The 18,225-nt window shown below is 42.9% G+C and overlaps 1 protein-coding gene across 1 annotated transcript in view; it reads left to right on the forward strand.

Annotated features, from left to right (window-relative positions):
* The window catches only part of CPE (carboxypeptidase E), a 93,873-nt gene continuing 75,648 nt past the window's right edge, over positions 1-18,225 (forward strand). Inside the window, exon 1 of the mRNA XM_032785268.2 lies at positions 1-572. Coding sequence (XP_032641159.1) covers positions 269-572 — 304 coding nt within the window. The 5' untranslated portion in view covers positions 1-268. The remainder of the gene's footprint in view (positions 573-18,225) is intronic.

An 18,225-nucleotide genomic window follows, 5' to 3' on the forward strand; every position in this document is an offset into this window, starting at 1 on the left:
GCCGCCCCCGCTGGGTATGCGGCGCCTCCATCCCTTGCCTCCTTCCCTGCGTGCAGTGGTATCTCCTGCTTCTCCCCGTCGCGCCGCGGAGAGTAGTGCAGCCTGCGGAGCTCCTGGCTCTGCCCGCTTCCTGGCTGGCTCAGGTTTAGCTGGCTGGGAAGGTGCGAGCAGCTCAGCCGGGGAAGAGGCGGAGAAGGGGAGACGAGGGGAACAAAGCGCAGAGGCAGCTGCAAGCGGCAGAGGAGCAGGCACAGGAGACGGCTGAGAGATGGCCGCGGGCAGGGGCTGGGGGCTGCTGGCGCTGTGCGGGGCGCTCAGTGCCTGCTGCTGGCTGCTGTGCGCCGAGGCGGCGGAGCTCGAGGCTGGCGCCGGGGCGAGGCGGAGGCGAAGGCTGAGCCAGGAGGACAGCATCTCCTTCGAGTACCACCGCTACCCGGAGCTGCGGGAGGCGCTGGTGGCCGTGTGGCTGCAGTGCCCCTCCATCAGCAGGATCTACACCGTGGGGCGAAGCTTCGAGGGCAGGGAGCTGCTGGTCATCGAGATTTCGGATAACCCCGGGAGACACGAGCCTGGTAACTGCCACCCACCCTGCGCAGCCCTCTCCGCCCTGAGGTCCCCTCTACCTGAGCCGGCATTAGCCCTGGGAGGAGGGACAGGCACTTCCAAGGCTGGGGGATCATGTCAATATTGCTTACAGGGCAGCGGGAATAACTGCAGGGTTAGCACTGCCATGGGGCGGGGGATAGGCATCATCCCTGGCCCTGATAAGGAGGTAGGAAGAATACACGGATTAGTAGTTCTTAGGCAATAGGAATGCAGTAATATTTAGTACATATAGGGCAATAGCAATCATGTAATATTGGGACTGTGGAAATAGTAATTAGTATATCAAGGCTACATGAATCATTGAACAATTATTTCTTCTAGGGTATAGGAATCATAGATTAGGCATAATAGCTACTTGTAGTGCTATAGACAGAATAAAATGACACTTGCAGTGCTTTAAATTTTCAAAGCCCAGTAATAACATTATTTATTAAAATCTTCACTTTGCTAGCAGGGATAAATATGTGGAAGCTTCTATCAGTCTTTTAGTTGATCAAGTTTTTAATTTTATCATTAAAATGAATGCCATATGATTAACATCCAATAAAAGTCGTATTAGAAATCCCAGAAAACAATTACCCTGATAGGTAGGGTGACCAGACAGCAAGTATGAAAAATTGGGACAAGGGGTGAGGGGTAATAGGAGCCTGTGTAAGATTAAGACCAAAAATAGGGACTGTCCCTATAAAATCAGAACATCTGATCACCCTGCTGATAGGGACTGAAAGATCTCCCTTTAATTCTGATTTATGAGGGAATACCATGTGCAGGCATATTGGAAATTACCTTTATTTTCTGACCTAAACAAAATTATAATTTAAAATCTAACATGTCTGTGCAGAAATCTAGGTCACCTTTGAGTGTGTAAAATGCTGTGTTGTCTTTGGGAATAATAGAATTACATATTGTTACAGCTAATGATTAGCAGTTGCACCAGTTATATTATGGGGAGAGAAATTAACACCTTGTTATTATTTGTACTTACCTTTCGAGATAGTTAAAGCAAGTGATTGCAACTGACGTTTATAGTATATTGGTTTTATATGTATTTCTAATCAGTGCAAGTTTACTCATTTATATAAAAATTTATTTCCAAATATTGTGTTTTTAAAGGCCTAACCCTGAAAGGTGCTAAACAGCTGAGGTCTGATATATAGCCCTTTGCAGTCAATAGGAGCCTTTCCATTGAGTTCATTAGGTTTGGGGGCAGGCCCACCTACATTAGCACTGATTTCAAGGGGAGGTATGAGTGCTGAGCACCCATCAGGTTCAGGCCCCACATGATTTGAGCTTTATCTTTAATTGTCTTATTGAACTCAGGTAATTATACCCCTGCCTGGCATTCTTTGGGAGTTAACGTTGCTTTTGACAGCACCATGGCTATTGATAACCATGTTAAAAATGAGAGGTGGTAGGATATCTGACATAATAAAAAAGCATAATAAGGGAGAAATATAGGATAACACTAGTATAGTTTTGGAATGAAATATAAATACCCAAACTGGAAGTGAGTTAAGGTATTTTATCATTGGTTTTGGGGCCATCTTGACAGCAAGCATGATATTTAAAATAAGAGGTAAGTACCATTGATGATGATTATTTAATGTACACATTTGAATGATGTGCAGATGTTACTACGGCTTTCTGAGAGTTATTGCTTTTTATTATTATGTATTTATCCAGCATTCACTCAAACTATTTAAAATAGGAAGAAAAAGACAATTTTACATATTGTGGGGTGAGAGAAGATAATTCGCATGGAAGCTCCGATCCTGCCCCCTTTGAACTCACTGGAGGCTTTGCTACTGACGTCAGTGGAAGCAGGATCAGGCTCTATATCATTTCCTTACTTTGTCCTTTAAAAAAAACATTTTAATGGACCACGGATAGGGAGCTTTCTTTGGGATTGATCCTGTAAATGACTGCAGTGAACACTGAGGATGTTCACCACCTCACAGGAGGATCCCCTTGCTATAATTAAAATGTTCATGCTGAACATATTGTTTGAGAACCTTTGATTCAAATATGTGTAATATGACATATCCTAGCAAGTTGTAGCAGCCAATGTTGAAAATGTGTATTTTTTCCCCCTATAGATTAACCAGGATTTAAACTGAGAGAGTTTATTGTTTGGATAAAAGCCTTAAGGTCTGATTCTGCAATGTGCTAAGACACCTCTTGAGAGGTGCTGAGCTCCCTTTATATTCAGTTGCATTCAAGAAGCACTCAGCACCTTGCAGGATTTTCTTAGGATGTCTAGAGAGTAATATCTTGTGTCTGGATATATACATTAACTAAGGGCTCGAACCAAAGCCCATTGAAATAATTGGATAAACTACTAATGACTTCAGTGGCCTTTGGATCAGACCCTGACTGCCTAAATACTATTAATGGACATTTTAGAAATGTGTTCAGTAATAATAAAAATGCTAGAAACTTTCTTCAGATTAGTAAACAATGTCACTTTTTATTTTCCTGTGTATGCCTTTGTGATATCTATAGCAAAAAAAGTGGAGCCCTGTATCAACCCTGCTAGAAAATGAGAGTATGATTCTGCAACCTTTATCTATGTGAGTAATCCTTGCTTACATCAGGAGTTCACACTGAATTCTTTAGAGGGTGAAGACTGGCCACATGAGTAAGGATTATTCATGTAATTAAGGCTTGCAGGACCAGGCCCTATATAATTTATTTTAATCTATCATTAAATTACGATTTACAGAATTTTGTGACACACTTCAGAGTTGTGATCCAGCCTGTCCTTACAATAAAAATACCCTGAGTCATTGTTTTTTAAAAACATAGTGGCCAACAGGGCAGTGATTTGCAGAGAGCTGATAACTGTAGAGACCTGATAAGAATGCTAGGCTACCCTTTGAATTATCCAGTCAGCTGCTGCAGCAATACAAACATTTTCTGTCTGGGTGCATATTTCAGGAAGTTCACATTTCTTAAAGAAACTCTGATTATACCTTCTGAGTTGCAAAAGTAGCATATTTTTATAAGTAAAAACTGTACAGAAGTTATTTGTGGTGTTGGTTTTAATGACCGTGGAGGAATAAAGAAGCACAAAACAGGACACTATTTGATTTATTGTGTGAAGCTGAACCAAAAGGTTGGTTGCCAACTTTCTAATGGCACAAAACCGAACACCCTTGCCCCACCCCTTCTTTGAGGCCCCACCCTGCTCACTCCATCCCCCCCTCCCTCTGTCACCTCGCTCTTCTCCACTGTCACTCACTTGCTCATTTGCATTGGGCTGGGGAGGGTCCCTTTTTGACTGGGTGTTCTGGTTGAAAACCAGACACCTGGCAAACCATAATCTTTGTCAAATTTTTTTATATATCTAAACACACATCAACAAGCAGATGTCACCTAAACACAGGCATTAATATATGCACGCAGGCACAAGGTGCATAAGCATGTGCATCAACCTGTGGTTTTAAGGAATTATTCATGAAAGGAAACAATTTAATTTAGGTGCAATATAAGAAAATGTGAAAAATGGAAAAGACATTTATGTAAGCATGTATTAAATTACCCAAGCAACTGGAATGATTCTTTAAGACCTCATATTTGCTGGGATAAAAATAAATGAAAAAGTTTTTTAAAAACCCATAACATGCACATTAGAAACAAGAACGGCTATTTAGGAACAAATCTGGTTTCTTGCATAAGTGTAGGAAGTATTTTGGCAATCCTTTAAAAAAACAAAGATTATGCACTAGAAAACAAGAATGACTTTTTCTGAACTGTTCCCATAGATCTGGTAAATGTTAAAGGTAGGAGAATGCCAGGTTTTACTTTGCCAAAAGTTTCTGATTGTGAATTAAAAACTAGCAGAATGTGTTGCATTTTGTGCAATCCTGAATATTATACAACTTAAGTGATTTAGGGTGAAATGTTTTTCTATGACTCTCTTGTGATCCATGACGACGAGACTGGATTCTGACTAAAAGGGAATTAAATGTGCTTTTGATGGTGGCAGTTCCTTTTTGAGTATTACAGAACTCAAACAGGAGAGTAGAGCCCATTGCCATTGTCAGAAAAGGCATGGCTGAATAAGTAGATGAAAATTTCTGGAACTCTAGCAAAGAGTTTCAGATAGAGAGGGGAGTCAACATTGGTAGCATCAGATATAGCAGCATGCTCAAAGAGATGGAGAAGGAACCATAGTAAGCTGAAAGCAAACCATTGATCTAGAAGGGCAGTTTTATTGCTGTTAAGGTGGTGGAAGCTGAACCCAGTCTAGAAATGATCAAGGACATAGTTTTGGGAGAATTGGTTAGGTGAGAAAAGACAACTTTCTCCAAGCTCTTGTCAAAAATGGCAAAAGTGAAGATGGGACAGTAGGTGTGGGAAATTCTGGGGCAATGGCTGACAATAAATAACTGATTATTACTCTGATAAGGGATAATGGGTGAAAATCTGGCCCCACTGAAGTCAATGACAAAACTCCCATTGACTTCAAAAGGGCTAGGGTTTCATGCAATGTTTCTTCCCTCTTTTGTAAAATGCTTTGAGATCTTCAGATGAAAGGTGTGTGTGAAGGGTCCCTCACTATTTTATTATATAGAGGGCCTTGGTTGAGAGGCTGAGGTGAAAGGAGGCGAGGTGAAAGGAAAAAGTATGGCATTGCTTTTTCTTTAATGATTGTATGTACTCTCTCCATCTTGTGTATGAAAAAAGCATTCTGTTTATTAATTAAACTAACAAACAAAGTAAAAACCCAACAGTATTTTGCTGTAATTCAGTTGAAGGATAAATTTGCCTTTTGTTCTAAGGATTTTACAGGGTTTCCCTTCAGTTTAAAAGGAAAAGTCATGGGCTTAGCCTCCAGAAATATGATTTCCAAGGGGACAAACACAGTAGATGCAGATGGAATCTTTGTGACTGGGGATAGCCAAATCCTACGCAGAAGATTTTATGTGGTAACAGCAATGATCTAGAGGGGCTGATGTTGCACCATTGAAGTCAATGGGAATTTTGCCATTGATTTCAATGAGAGCAGGATCAGGTCCATATCATCCAAGAGAATAGGTTTCTGGGCCCTGTAACCATAACTTATACAGTTAACTAATAATATACTACTACAGCAGTTTGTGACTAAAATTTAAGTTAATGAGTAATCAAGACCTATTCGCACTGGTTTCTCAACCATTAATCTCCTGATCCTAGTCCTCACTGAGGCAAAGCTTTTAGTGATTTCACCATGAATTCTGCCTGAGGAAGGAACAAGAAAGTTCAGGAACAGGAACTAGCTCTGTACCTTATTGCTCTGCTTAGTACACCTGAGAAAATGGGTAGGCTGGGGCAAAGGTATCTCTGTGTCTAAATAAGTGGCCTGATTTTTTCAGAAGTACTTAGCAACCAGCAGATCGCATATGTGGATTAGGAGTCTAACTATTGGCATCCATTTTTTGGCAGTCTTGACCCTAAATAACAAAACCTAAATGTGGGCACTATAGTTATTTGCACCTGAAAAATTTTAGGTACAAAAAAAGAGAAGCCTCTTTAAAGCTGGACTAAAAATTAGGCCTACAATATATTTTAACAAACAGAGCAAATAAAGCTATTGCCAGCCAGCAAAAAAACTCACACCTGATGCTTAAGATGTCATCAGAGGCCTGGTCTACACTACGCTATTAAACCGATTTTAACAGCGTTAAATCGATTTAACGCTGTACCCATCCACACTACAATGCTCTTTATATCGATTTAAAGGGCTCTGTAAATTGATTTCTGTACTCCTCCCCAACGAGAGGAGTAGCGCTAAAATCGATATTAGCATATCGGATTTAGCGTTAGTGTGACCGCAAATCAACGTATAGGCTCCGGGCGGTATCCCACAGTGCACCACGTGACTGCTCTGGACAGCAATCTGAACTCAGAGGCACGGCCAAGTAGACAGGAAAGCCCCGCGAACTTTTGAATTGCATTTCCTGTTTGGCCAGCGTGGAGCTCTGATCAGCACAAGGTGACCACAGGCTCATCAGCAAGGTAAGCAATGCAGTCTCCTGAGAATCGAAAAGAGCTCCAGCATGGACCGCACGGGGAGGTACTGGATCTTGATCACTATTATGGGGAGAGGATTCAGTGCTAACAGAACTCTGTTCAAAAAGATGAAATGAAAAAAATATTTGAAAAAATTTCCGAGGCTATGATGGAAAAAGGCCACACCAGGGACTCAGTGCAGTGCAGAGTGAAAGTTAAGGAGCTCAGACAAGCATACCAGAAACCAAAGAAGCAAATGGAAGATCCGGTCAGGGTCAGGGCGAAAATGCCGCTTCTATGCTGAGTTGCATGCAATTTTAAGGGGCTGCACCACCACTACCCCCAGCCTGTCCGTGGATTCTGAGGTGGGGGTGGTAATCTCAGCCATGGCTTGAGGATTCTGGGACGGGGAAGATGAGGAGGAAGAGGAAGACGAGGCTTGCAAGAGAGCACACAGCACTCCATTCTCCCCAACAGCCAGGAGCTTTTTCTCACCCTGACAGAATTACCCTCTCAGCCCTCCCAAGCCACTAGCCCACCACAATGAAGCCATGGAAGGGACCTCTGGTGAGTGTACCTTTTGTAAATAATAAAACATGGTTTAAAAGCAAGCGTTTTTTTTAAATGATTGATTTGCCTGAGGACTTGGATATGCATTTGCAGCCAGTGCAGCTACTGGAAAAGTCTGTTAACATGTCTGGGATGGAGCAGAAATCCTCCAGGGACATCTCCATGAAGCTCTCCTGGAGGTACTCCAAAAGCCTTTGCAAGAAGGTTTCTGGGCAAGGCAGCCTTGTTCCGTCCAACCAGTAGGACACTTTACCACGCCATGCATGTAGCAAGTAATCGGTACATTGCATGACAAAGCATAGCTGCGTATGGTCCCGGTGATTTTTTTTTTTGCTGGCATTCAAGAAACATCCGTTCTTTATCTCGCTGTGTTATCCTCAGCAGAGTGATATCGTTCATGGTAACCTGGTTGCAAATTCAGGAATTTAATTAAGGGACAGAGATGGCCATTTTCCTACTGGGCTGTTGGTTAAAACAAATCCTTCCTTGCATGTAGCAAAGCGGGGGGAGGGGAGGAAGAATAGCGCTGAGCTTTTTTGCAGTTTGGCCAGCAGGAATCTTCCCATCTACCAGCCACGCGGTGGGGGGGGGGAAAGGGGGTGATTAGCAGTGATCTTCCATATACCAGCCATGCAGTGGGGGGGGTTTAAAGCAATCCCAGAGAATTGGATTGGAAAGTGGGGGTTTGGCATCTGCTGCTGCTTGTTAACAGGAAAAAGCATCAGAGGGCACTGTGTATATGAAGGCTGGAGAAGCCAAAAGACAAAGCTTACCATGGCCGCATGCAAGCTGAATTCTGATGCCCGGACCTGCATCTGTGAGATATGTAACACCAGAGTCACAGGCAGTCAATATTAAACGATGCAAAATGCGACTTGTAGTGGAAATCACATGCGCTATGTAGGTGAATAGTGTTGTTCACTGTGAAAGAGTGTAACCATTGTTCTGTAAAATGTATCTTTTTAAATACTTCTCTCCCTGTTTCCCTCCCTCATGCAGCTGCACATTTTTCAAGCCTCCCTACTCCCATCCCGAAGGCTAGCTCAGATAAGGCGGAGGAAGAAGAGGACGCGAGATGAAATGTTCTCTGAAATCATGGGAAGTAACCCTGCAATGAAAGAGCTCATCTGAATGAGTGAAGGACGTGGTAGCAAAGTACAGGAAAGATGCCAGTGAAATGAAGGACAGGAGGGACCAACGTGAGGATAGGAGAGATCGAGCCTCAGAGAGGAAGATCAGAGGTGTAGCAGGAAGATCAGCGGTGGCAGGATGCAACGCTGGAGCTGCTGCATGATCAAAAACTGATATCCTCCGACGTCTGGTGGATCTTCAGGAAGAGCAGCGGGTCACAGAGTGCCGCTGCAGCCCCTGTTTAACCACCTCAGTACTCACCATGTTCATATCTCCTCCCAGACGTGTAAGAATGCACGTGGGGGAAGGCTTTGCACCCGCCCACTCCACCCCGTGGACAGTCCAACTAAAAGGCTGTCATTACATTGAAATGTGCTTAATGGCCTTTCCTTCCCTCTATCCTCCTCCCAAACCACATCCGGGATACCTTCTTAATCTCTGCTTCTTTTTATAATTACTTTTTAATAAAGAAATACATTAGAATTTTTAATAAGTGACTTTAATCCTTAAAGCAACATGAGGGTGGGTTTTAAATGACTTTCAATAAAGAATACATGAATTTTATTGACTTTATTTCCTTAAGCAAGCTGTAATCAAAGGGGGAGGTGGTTGCTTACAGGGAAGGAGTCAATAAAGGGGGGGGGTTCATGAAGCGAAACAAAACACAGCAGTCACACCGTACCCTGGCCCTGTGATGAAACTTCGTTTCAAAGCTTCTCTGAATGCGCACCGCTTCGTCGGTGTGCTCTTCTATTCGCCATCTGGTGTCTGGCTGCGCGCAATCAGCGGCCTAGGTGATGTTGCCTCAGCCTCCCACCTTCGCCATAGAAAGGTCTGCCCCCCTACTCTCTCAGAGATTGTGGAGCACACAAGCAAGCAGCAATAACAAAAGGGGGACGATTGGTTTGGCTGAGGTCTGAGTGAGTGAGTAATGTGGCGCCCGCGAGCCTTTAAATGGCTAAATGCACATGTCTAAACAACCATCCACTGCACTTGCTCAGCCTGTAGTTGAATAGCTTCCTGACCACTGTCCAGGTCTGCCTGTGTATTGGAATTCATGAGCCAGATGGCATCAAGGGGTAGGCTGGGTTCCCAGGAGAACGACAGGCATTTCAACATCCCAACTGTTATTTTTCTGGTCTGGGAGTAATTCCCTTGCTGCAGCCTTTTTAACAGAGTAGTGCTTCCGAAGACGCGAGCGTCATTGAACCCTTCCTGGCCATCCCAGCATGGATGTTGGTGAAGAACGTCCCTTGTGATCCACCAGTGCTTTGCAGCACTCATGAAAAGTACCCCTTGCGGGTTTATGTACTGGGTGCCCTGGTTGCTCCGGTGCCAAGATAGGGATATGGGTTCCATCTATCGCTCCCCCACAGTTAGGGAATCCCAGTGCAGCAAATCCAGATCCACTAATGACCTGCACGTTTCCAGAGTCACAACCTTTTGTAGCAGCAGCTTAATGATTGCTTTGGCTACTTGCATCACAGCAGCCCCCACAGTAGATTTTCCCACTCCAGATTGATTCCCGACTGACCGGTAGCTGTCTGGCATTGCAAGCTTCCAGAGGGCTATTGCTACTCACTCCGGTGAGGGCTGCTCTTAATCTTGGTATTATGGTTTCAGGGCAGGGGAAAGCAAGTCACAAAAGTTCAAAAGTGCTCTTCGCATGCGAAAGTTTTGCAGCCACTGCGAATCATCCCACACCTGCACAAACTATGCCGTCCCACCAGTCTGTGCTGTGTTTCCCGCGCCCAAAATCGGCGTTCAATGGGTAGAACCTGCCCCATTACCAGCAGGAGCTCCAAAGGCGCAGGGGCCCGCGGTTAGGGAGAAATTCAGTGTCTATGTCTCATCACTCTCGTTGCTGGCGCTGCCCGTAGCTGCCTCCTCACCATTAGACCAGGCACATAGAGAACGTGTGAGGTGGTTTACAACGTCCACCGATTGCTGTTACTGATCTGGAGCAGGGTCCATGCTTGCTGCGCTATGGCGTTTATCAGTTCACCAGGAAAAAAGGCGCGAAATGGTTGTCTGCTGCTTTTCACGAAGGGAGGAGTGAGGCTGCACCCAGAACCACCCTGCGACAATGATTTTTGCCCCATCAGGCACTGGGCTCTCAACCCAGAATTCCAAGGGGCGGGGGAGACTGCGGGAATTATGGGATAGCTATGGAATAGCTACCCACAGTGCAACGCTCCAGAAATCGACGCTAGCCTTGGACCATGGACACACACCGCCGAATTAACATGCCTAGCGTGGCCGCATGCAATCGACTTTACAATATCTGTTTTATAAAACCGGTTTATGCTAATTTGAAATTATCCCGTAGTGTAGACGTACCCAGAGAGTCTATTTCACAACTTTCGTAGCTCACTTTAACTGATTACTCTCATTATAGTGTATTTGGTAACACCCATTGTTTCATGTTCTGTGTGTGTGTGTGTATATATATATATATACACACACACACACACACACATAATCTTCCCTCTGTATTTTCCACTGCATGCATCCACTGAAGTGGGGTTTAGCCCACAAAAGCTTATGCTCAAATAAATTTGTTAGTCTCTAACGTGCCACAAGTACTACTGTTCTTATTTCACAATTGTGACATCAGCAGAAAATTCAGCCTTTTCTCCCAAAGGTTGTAAAGTTGATAGTGAGTGATAGATTACTTGGCAAAATTGCCTGTGACATTAAAATTTTACTGCCTCATAATGACCCATTTCATAATGCTTTTAAATCAGTTTGTAAGTTTAAAAGACTCTATACAAATTTTAGAAAAATGGTGATCAGTTTTATCGTACAAAAAACAAGCAAATATGGGGGAGGACAGAATGATATTTAGCACACTGTGTGAGTAATTTTCTGTGCTGTGTCTCCTAAGAGATGTAGCACAGGAGGAACGGGGGTGGGGTGTGTGTATGTGTGTGGAAGGTGGCTTTTTGCCATCTTTGTGCCATATGGGCTGCTGTGGGGGCTAAAATGCATCCAGCATAAATTAAAGCAGCCTATTTTAATTTATGGGAGCCTTTCCTCTGGCTGCCTATAGTCTGTGCTGCAGCCAGGAATCCCCTAATAATAATATATGAAGATATACCTATCTCATAGAACTGGAAGGGACCCTGAAAGGTCATTTAGTCTAGCCCCCGCTAAATCCAGTGTTGTGAGTTCTATCCTTGAGGGGGCCATCCAGGGCAAAATCAGTACTTGGTCCGGCTAGTGAAGGCAGGGGGCTGGACTCAATGACCTTTCAGGGTCCCTTCCAGTTCTATGAGACAGGTATATCTCCATGTATTTGCTGGCTGTATTTTAAAGAATCCTTACTGAGGTTGCAGGAAAAAAACATCCTGGATGTGTAGAAAGAATAGTAAATACAGCAGAAGAACAGCTTGGCTTAACAGTGAAATCCTTGCTGATCTTAAATGCAAAAAAGAAGCTTACAAAAAGTGGAAGATTGGAGAAATGAACAGGGAGGAGTATAAAAATATTGCTCAGGCATGCAGGAGTGAAATCAGGAAGGCCAAATCACACTTGGAGTTGCAGCTAGCAAGAGATGTTAAGAAGTAAACCAAGAAGGTTCTTCAGGTATGTTAGCAACAAGAAGAAAGTGAAGGAAAGTGTGGGCCTTTACTGAATGAGGAAGGCAACCTAGTGACAGAGGATGTGGAAAAAGCTAATGTACTCAATGCTTTTTTTGTCTCTGTCTTCACGAACAAGGTCAGTCCCAGAGTGCTGCACTGGCAGCAGAGTATGGGGAGGTGACCATCCCTCTGTAGAGAAAAAGTGTTGGGACTATTTAGAAACTGGACGAGCAGAAGTCCAGGGTGCTAAAGGAGTTTGCGGATGTGATTGCAGAGCCATTGGCCATTATCTTGGAAAACTCATGGCGATTGGGGAGAGCTGGATGACAGGAAAAGGCTAATATAATGCCATATTTAAAAAGGGAAGAGGAGGGAACTACAGCCAGCAGCTTCACCTGCGTCCCTGGAAAAATCAGTAGAGGTCCTCAAGGAATCAATTCTGAAGCACTTAGAGGAGAGGAAAGTGATCAGGAACAGTCAGCATGGATTCACCAAGGCAGTCATGCTGACTAATCTAATTGCCCTTCTATGACGAGATAAACTGGGTTGTGATGAGGGGAAAGCAGTGGATGTGTTATTCCTTGACTTTAGGAAAGCTTTTGATATGGTCTTCCACACTATCTTGCCGGCAATTAAAGAGAGTATGGGCTGATGAATGGACTAAAAGGTGGATTAGAAAGCTGGCTAGATTGATCGGGCTCAATGGGTAGATCAATGACATCCATGTCTAGTTGGCAGCCGGTTTCAAGCGGAGTCCTGGGGCCGGTTTTGTTCAACATCTTCATTAATGATCTAAGGATGGTGTGGCTGCACTCTCAGCAAGTTTGCAGATGACACTAAACTGGGAGAGTGATAGATTATGCTGAGGGTAGGATAGGATACAGAGGGACCATGACAAATTAGAGGATTGGCCAAAATAAACCTGATGGCAGGTTCAACAAGAACAAGTGCAAGAGTCCTGCACTAGGATGGAAGAATCCATTCAGTGTTACAGACTAGGAGACCGATGCTAGGAAGCAGTTCTGCTGAAAAGACCTAGGGTTTACAGTGGATGAGAAGCTCGATATGAGTCAACAGTGTGCCTTGTGCCAAGAAGGCTAATGCATTTTGGCTGATATAAGTAGGAACATTGCCAGCAGATCGAGGGATGTGATCATTCCCTTATTCGACATTGGTGGAGTTCTCATCTCGGAGTACTGTGTCCAGTTTTGGGCCCCACACTACAAGAAGGATGCGGAAAAAATTGGAAAGAGTCCAGGCAGAGGGCAACAAAAATGATTGCGGGGGCTGGAGCACAAAGCTTATGAGAGGCTTGGGAACTGGGATTGTTTAGTCTGCAGAAGAGAAGAATGAGGGGGAATTGTAACTGCTCTTCAACTTACCTGAAAGGGGGTTCCAAAGAGGATGGATCCAGACTGTTCTCAGTGTACCAGTGAAAGAACAAGGAGCAATGTCTCAGTCTCGTGGGGGAGGTTTAGATTGGATATTATTGAGAAAACTTTTTCACTAGAAGGGTGATGAAGCACTGGAATGTGGTTACCTAGGACGTGGTGAATCCTTCCTTTAAGAGGTTTTTAGGTCTAGGCTTGACAAAGCCCTAGCTGGGATGATTTAGTTGGGAATTGGTCCTCCTTTGAGCAGGGGATTGGACTAGATGACCTCCTGAGGTCCCTTCCAACCCTGATATTCTATGAGAGGGCACTTAAATTGGCTTTACGCTGCTCCTGAACTAAGGAAATTCTCCGTTGGCCCATTATAACCGGTTTAATGCTGCTATCCGCTGCTGGAGTGGTGTATATGGACCAAGGCAGGGGTAGACCTGGGCAAAATTTATGTCAGGTTCAGCAACACCAAATGTTTTGCAAATTCATGAAGATTCCACAAATTGTACATTTAAATGTCCCAGCTCCCCCATTTTAAAAAAAAATTAAAATATGCCCTTTCAACATTTTCAAAATGTTCAGTTTTTTGGTTTGAAGTGACATTTTGTTTCAAAATTCCCTTTAATGTTTTAATTTTAAAATAGAAAAATAGTTAAAAATAGTCCATATGGAACAAAATAGTTCATTTAACTGAACTCAAAATGATTTTTAAAATGTTTTTGATACACTAAAAAATTGGACAATTTTTGTTTTCAGTCCAATCTGGCATTATTTTTTTTCTGACTTTTCAAAATTATGATGGTTCACTCAGGTCTAGAAGGGACTAGGACCCAACCTGTGAATTTAATTACAATACTTCTTAAAATCTTGACTGAATTGATCAGAAGTGTATAAAACATCTTACAGGAAAACTTTGAATCAGGCAATAATGAATACATCATCTTAGGCTAATGTTAACAATAGAAACCACTTAAGCCTCATTTTCTTGGTTACCATGAAGTCATCAGAACATCAGATATTATTATTTATAGCCTTATTGTTTACAGTTAATTGCACTTGATTGTATAATATTTTGTTCCTTTCTGTCTCTGTCAGTCTCTCTCCATCTAGAAGTAGAAATCCCATGTGTTGTTTGTATTATCTCCTGTTTTAGTGAAGCATTAATGCAAATTGATTATGGCAAGTGACTTGTTTTTAACACTGGACATTAGAGAAAGGCTCATTTTATTATATCTTTAATGTTTAAGTAGACAGCACTTTTTGTTAAGTAACAGTGTTTAGCATTATCTTGCTGGAGGGAGGTCATGGAGAACATGGGGCCAGTCTCCTATATGCAAAGCACTGATGGTGGAAACTGAGGTTATATTTCTCCAAGTGCAAGGAATAAAGCTGAGATTACAAATACAATAAAGACAGGAACACAAAGAAAATACTTTGATGTATCTTGAGTATAAGAGGTGCTACAGAGTCACCAAATTACTCCATATTTTCTCTGTAATTTGTTGTTCAGTTTGTCCTTCTATAGCAGCTCATCATTTGCAATCCTCTTAAAACATGTACCAGCCTTCAGCTAACATCCCCACAGTGACTGTTTCCACCTTCCAGTTTCTTAGTGCTGATCTTCCCTCTTCTGAACTGGGACACTATTTTCCCCCCATTCTTCCCTACTTTCACTGAAAATAATTCCAAGGCAAACATTTTTGTTGTCATACGGACACACGCAGGCTCTGAAAATGGTACAACTGCCAAAAATATCCATTCTCATTCTCATTTAAAAGAAAGCACCAGAATTGTCTGGGGGGAAAAAAATCAACCAAATCCTGGGAGGTGCTGAGCATCTGTAGTTCCCAATTAAACTGGAGATTTGTCTTTATAGAAATAAAATCCTACAATAATACAGGCCTAGATCATACCCAAGGATCTGCACCTGGATCTCCTTTGTGTGTATGGAAAGGAGCAGGTTACTATTTCTGTGGAAATCCTCTTCTCTTTCCCACCCACCCCTGCAGAGCACTCTACAGGTCCAGAGAATTTGTTCATTGTGAGGGAGTTGAAAATGAGGAGGGCTAGTCTGTGGCCTCAGGGGAACAACCAGCAGCTGTATTAACTTTCCTGTGAAACCGCCTCTGTGCTTGTGCAACTGAGTAAACTGGAGAGTCCCAGGGCAAGTACTGGTGAGGAGAGTTCCCAGCAGCATGGTTTTAATGGATCCCAGAACTAATGTGGGATAGCAATATGTCCTTAGCAGATTCCATAATGTACATGGATCTCATGAGATCTGCAAGGTTTGTGAGCCAGACTCCTGGTTTCTTCAATGAAAGAACAACACCCCTGCAACAGAAAAGTGTGGAGTTCACTCCAAAAAGGGAAATGCAGTTTCCAAGATCTTACATGGATATTTCCACACAGTCAAAATCTGCCCCATAATGTTTTAGTAACACTTTGCTGAGGTTTAGTTATTCCTGTTCTGAGGTTTAGTTATTCCTGGAGTCAAATTTGGAGCAGCCTCATGTGAAACATTTAGTACAAATTATTTAATGAGATAATTTGCATATTTAAAAATTTGCATATAACAATAAACTTCTGTTTATGATCAGCACTCCCTGCACCAAACAGTGGTGAAGGTTAGTCATGAAGCAGCACCATATTTGGCAGCTGTAGTCATAGCTGGGGTAGGTAGGTGGATGCTTGGAAATGGATTGGGCCTTTACCTTCTGCCAACTCTTCAGCTTGCTCCTGTTGCCTCCTTCCCTTCCTGGGGCTTGCTGGTTTTCCCATGCTCACATCCAGCAGGAGGAACGGTGAGATGAGAGAAATATGGCTGCCGTGTTGCTTAATAGGCACCATCCTAGTTGCTTGCAGCAATTCTTGGCCATTCTCTTCTCTCAGCTGGGTGCATAGGATCTCAGTTGGGCTGCAGAAATGTGTGACACATGGCAACAGCCTAATAGCTTTCTCTGACAGGGTAACAAGCCTTGTGGATGGGGGGAAGCTGTAGAGTGGTATATCTTGACTTTAGTAAGGCTTTTGATACTGTCTCACATGACCGTCTTCTAAACAAACTAGGGAAATACAACCTAGATGGAGCTACTATAAGGTGGGTGTATAACTGGTTCCAGCACCTATGCTCACTCAACACATAGAATCATAGAACTGGAAGGGACCTTGAGAGGTCATCTAGTTCAATCCCCTGCACTCAAGGCAGGACTAAGTATTATCTAGACCATCTCTGACAGGTGTTTGTCCAAGCAGCTCTTAAAAATCTCCTCCTTCAGAGTATCGTGGGTTGAATGAGGACATCTACTAGAAGGCATGAACTGCATCTTCCCAACACATCTATCTTTTGTAATGAAGAATTTTAAAACTTTTTCAACAGGAAAAGCTGAAAGCACTTAGTGGTTTTGTCCAATTCTGTTTTTTGGTCATAATGCTAGTGCTAGAATAGCAGCTCTTGGAACATACGTAAAATTCAGGTGAATCTAGGATCCAAACTTGTACTCCTTACTCAGGCAAAACTCTCTTTCTTTAATGGGAGATTTACCTATCTGAAAAATACAGACTCAGGCCTTTAAATGCAGATTTTAAAAGGCCCTAGCTAGCATGGACCTGAATTTCAGATGAGTTGAGCACCCACAACTCCATTTCATGTCAATGGGAACTGCAGATAATCAGCACTTTTGAAAATCGGGCCAGAGGCACACAAATCCAAATGATGAAGAATGGGACCTGATGCCTGACTCACAGGTATCCTTTTGAGAACATGCCCCTCTCTTTGTATATCACTGATGAAGGAAGGTTTGAACTTTCAGCGGTGGCTTGGCTGTAAGCCCTGTGTATGGGACAATTCCCTTCTCATTGCTGTGGTAGGATGGGAGTAGTAATTTACTCCTGGCCTATACTAGCAGCAAATGATGACAACTCTTGTGCTGGCTCAGCTACATTGGTTGATGCATGAAAAAGAGGAGCCAACCTTTGCCTCGCCCTGCCCACCAACTATTTGAGGGGGATTAGCAGATGTACAGCATCCTCCTCTTGAACACTTATCTCCATAGCCTGAACAGGAATATAAGGGAGGTTCTTCTCTCTTAAGCCCCTATGTGAGCAGGTAGTTCAAGTTACAATCTAGCCCTGTATATTTGTGGAACACTCAATATTACCTTGATGAGCGCCATAGAAATGCCTATAATTAAACAAACCACCAGATGGAAAGACCAAAACTTCACCTGGAGCTTCATGTGGTGATCAAAGTAAATGAAATTCTGTAGCTGTAGTCAATGAAAAATGAAAATGCACCTGCTTGCATCAGACCGTTGGCTAGAAAAGTTTTAGAGTAGGCAGACTCATTTGACTTGAAAATTGAAGAATTGTCTGAAATAGATGTTGCCATGGTGAGAGAGAGGATTAGCAGTCTGAGACTGATTTCATTGGTCTGCTACTAGCACAAGTTGCTTGTTTGAGTAGTATTAATATGTTGTCTCCTGCTGCTTTATATGCTGAGACCATCTGGTGTTGGTTGTATTTAAAGGTGCAGTTCTGTTGCAGAAAGAATTGGCCAAAGTGATTTGATTTATGTTTAAAATGCATCTTAAAGAAGTATTTCAAAAGAGTACTCATGCCTTAAACATAGTCTAAAAAGTCACAGCATGTACAGTGATAGAGAATGAGGTGCCAGTTCTAGGCAGCAGCACAGGGAATTTGAGATTTGTTTAATATTCAGTCAATACACGTTTTAAAATATTCACTGCAAATGTACTCCTGCACATTTCTTTAGGGCCTGTGCATTTACAGCTATGTTTCCCTTTTCAATAGGTATTCTTGTCAATGTACACTGGAAGATACTTTCTAGCTTGAGAACTATACATGAAAAGTCCCCAGTAAGTGCTAAGTGTTGTTATTTTGAGTTGGAGTAATGCATATCAGTTTAACTTAAAAAAAACAACAATAATCTATAATTAACT

This window comes from Chelonoidis abingdonii, chromosome 5 (assembly GCF_003597395.2).
Source record: "Chelonoidis abingdonii isolate Lonesome George chromosome 5, CheloAbing_2.0, whole genome shotgun sequence".
In the NCBI taxonomy this organism is placed as follows: domain Eukaryota; kingdom Metazoa; phylum Chordata; order Testudines; family Testudinidae; genus Chelonoidis; species Chelonoidis abingdonii.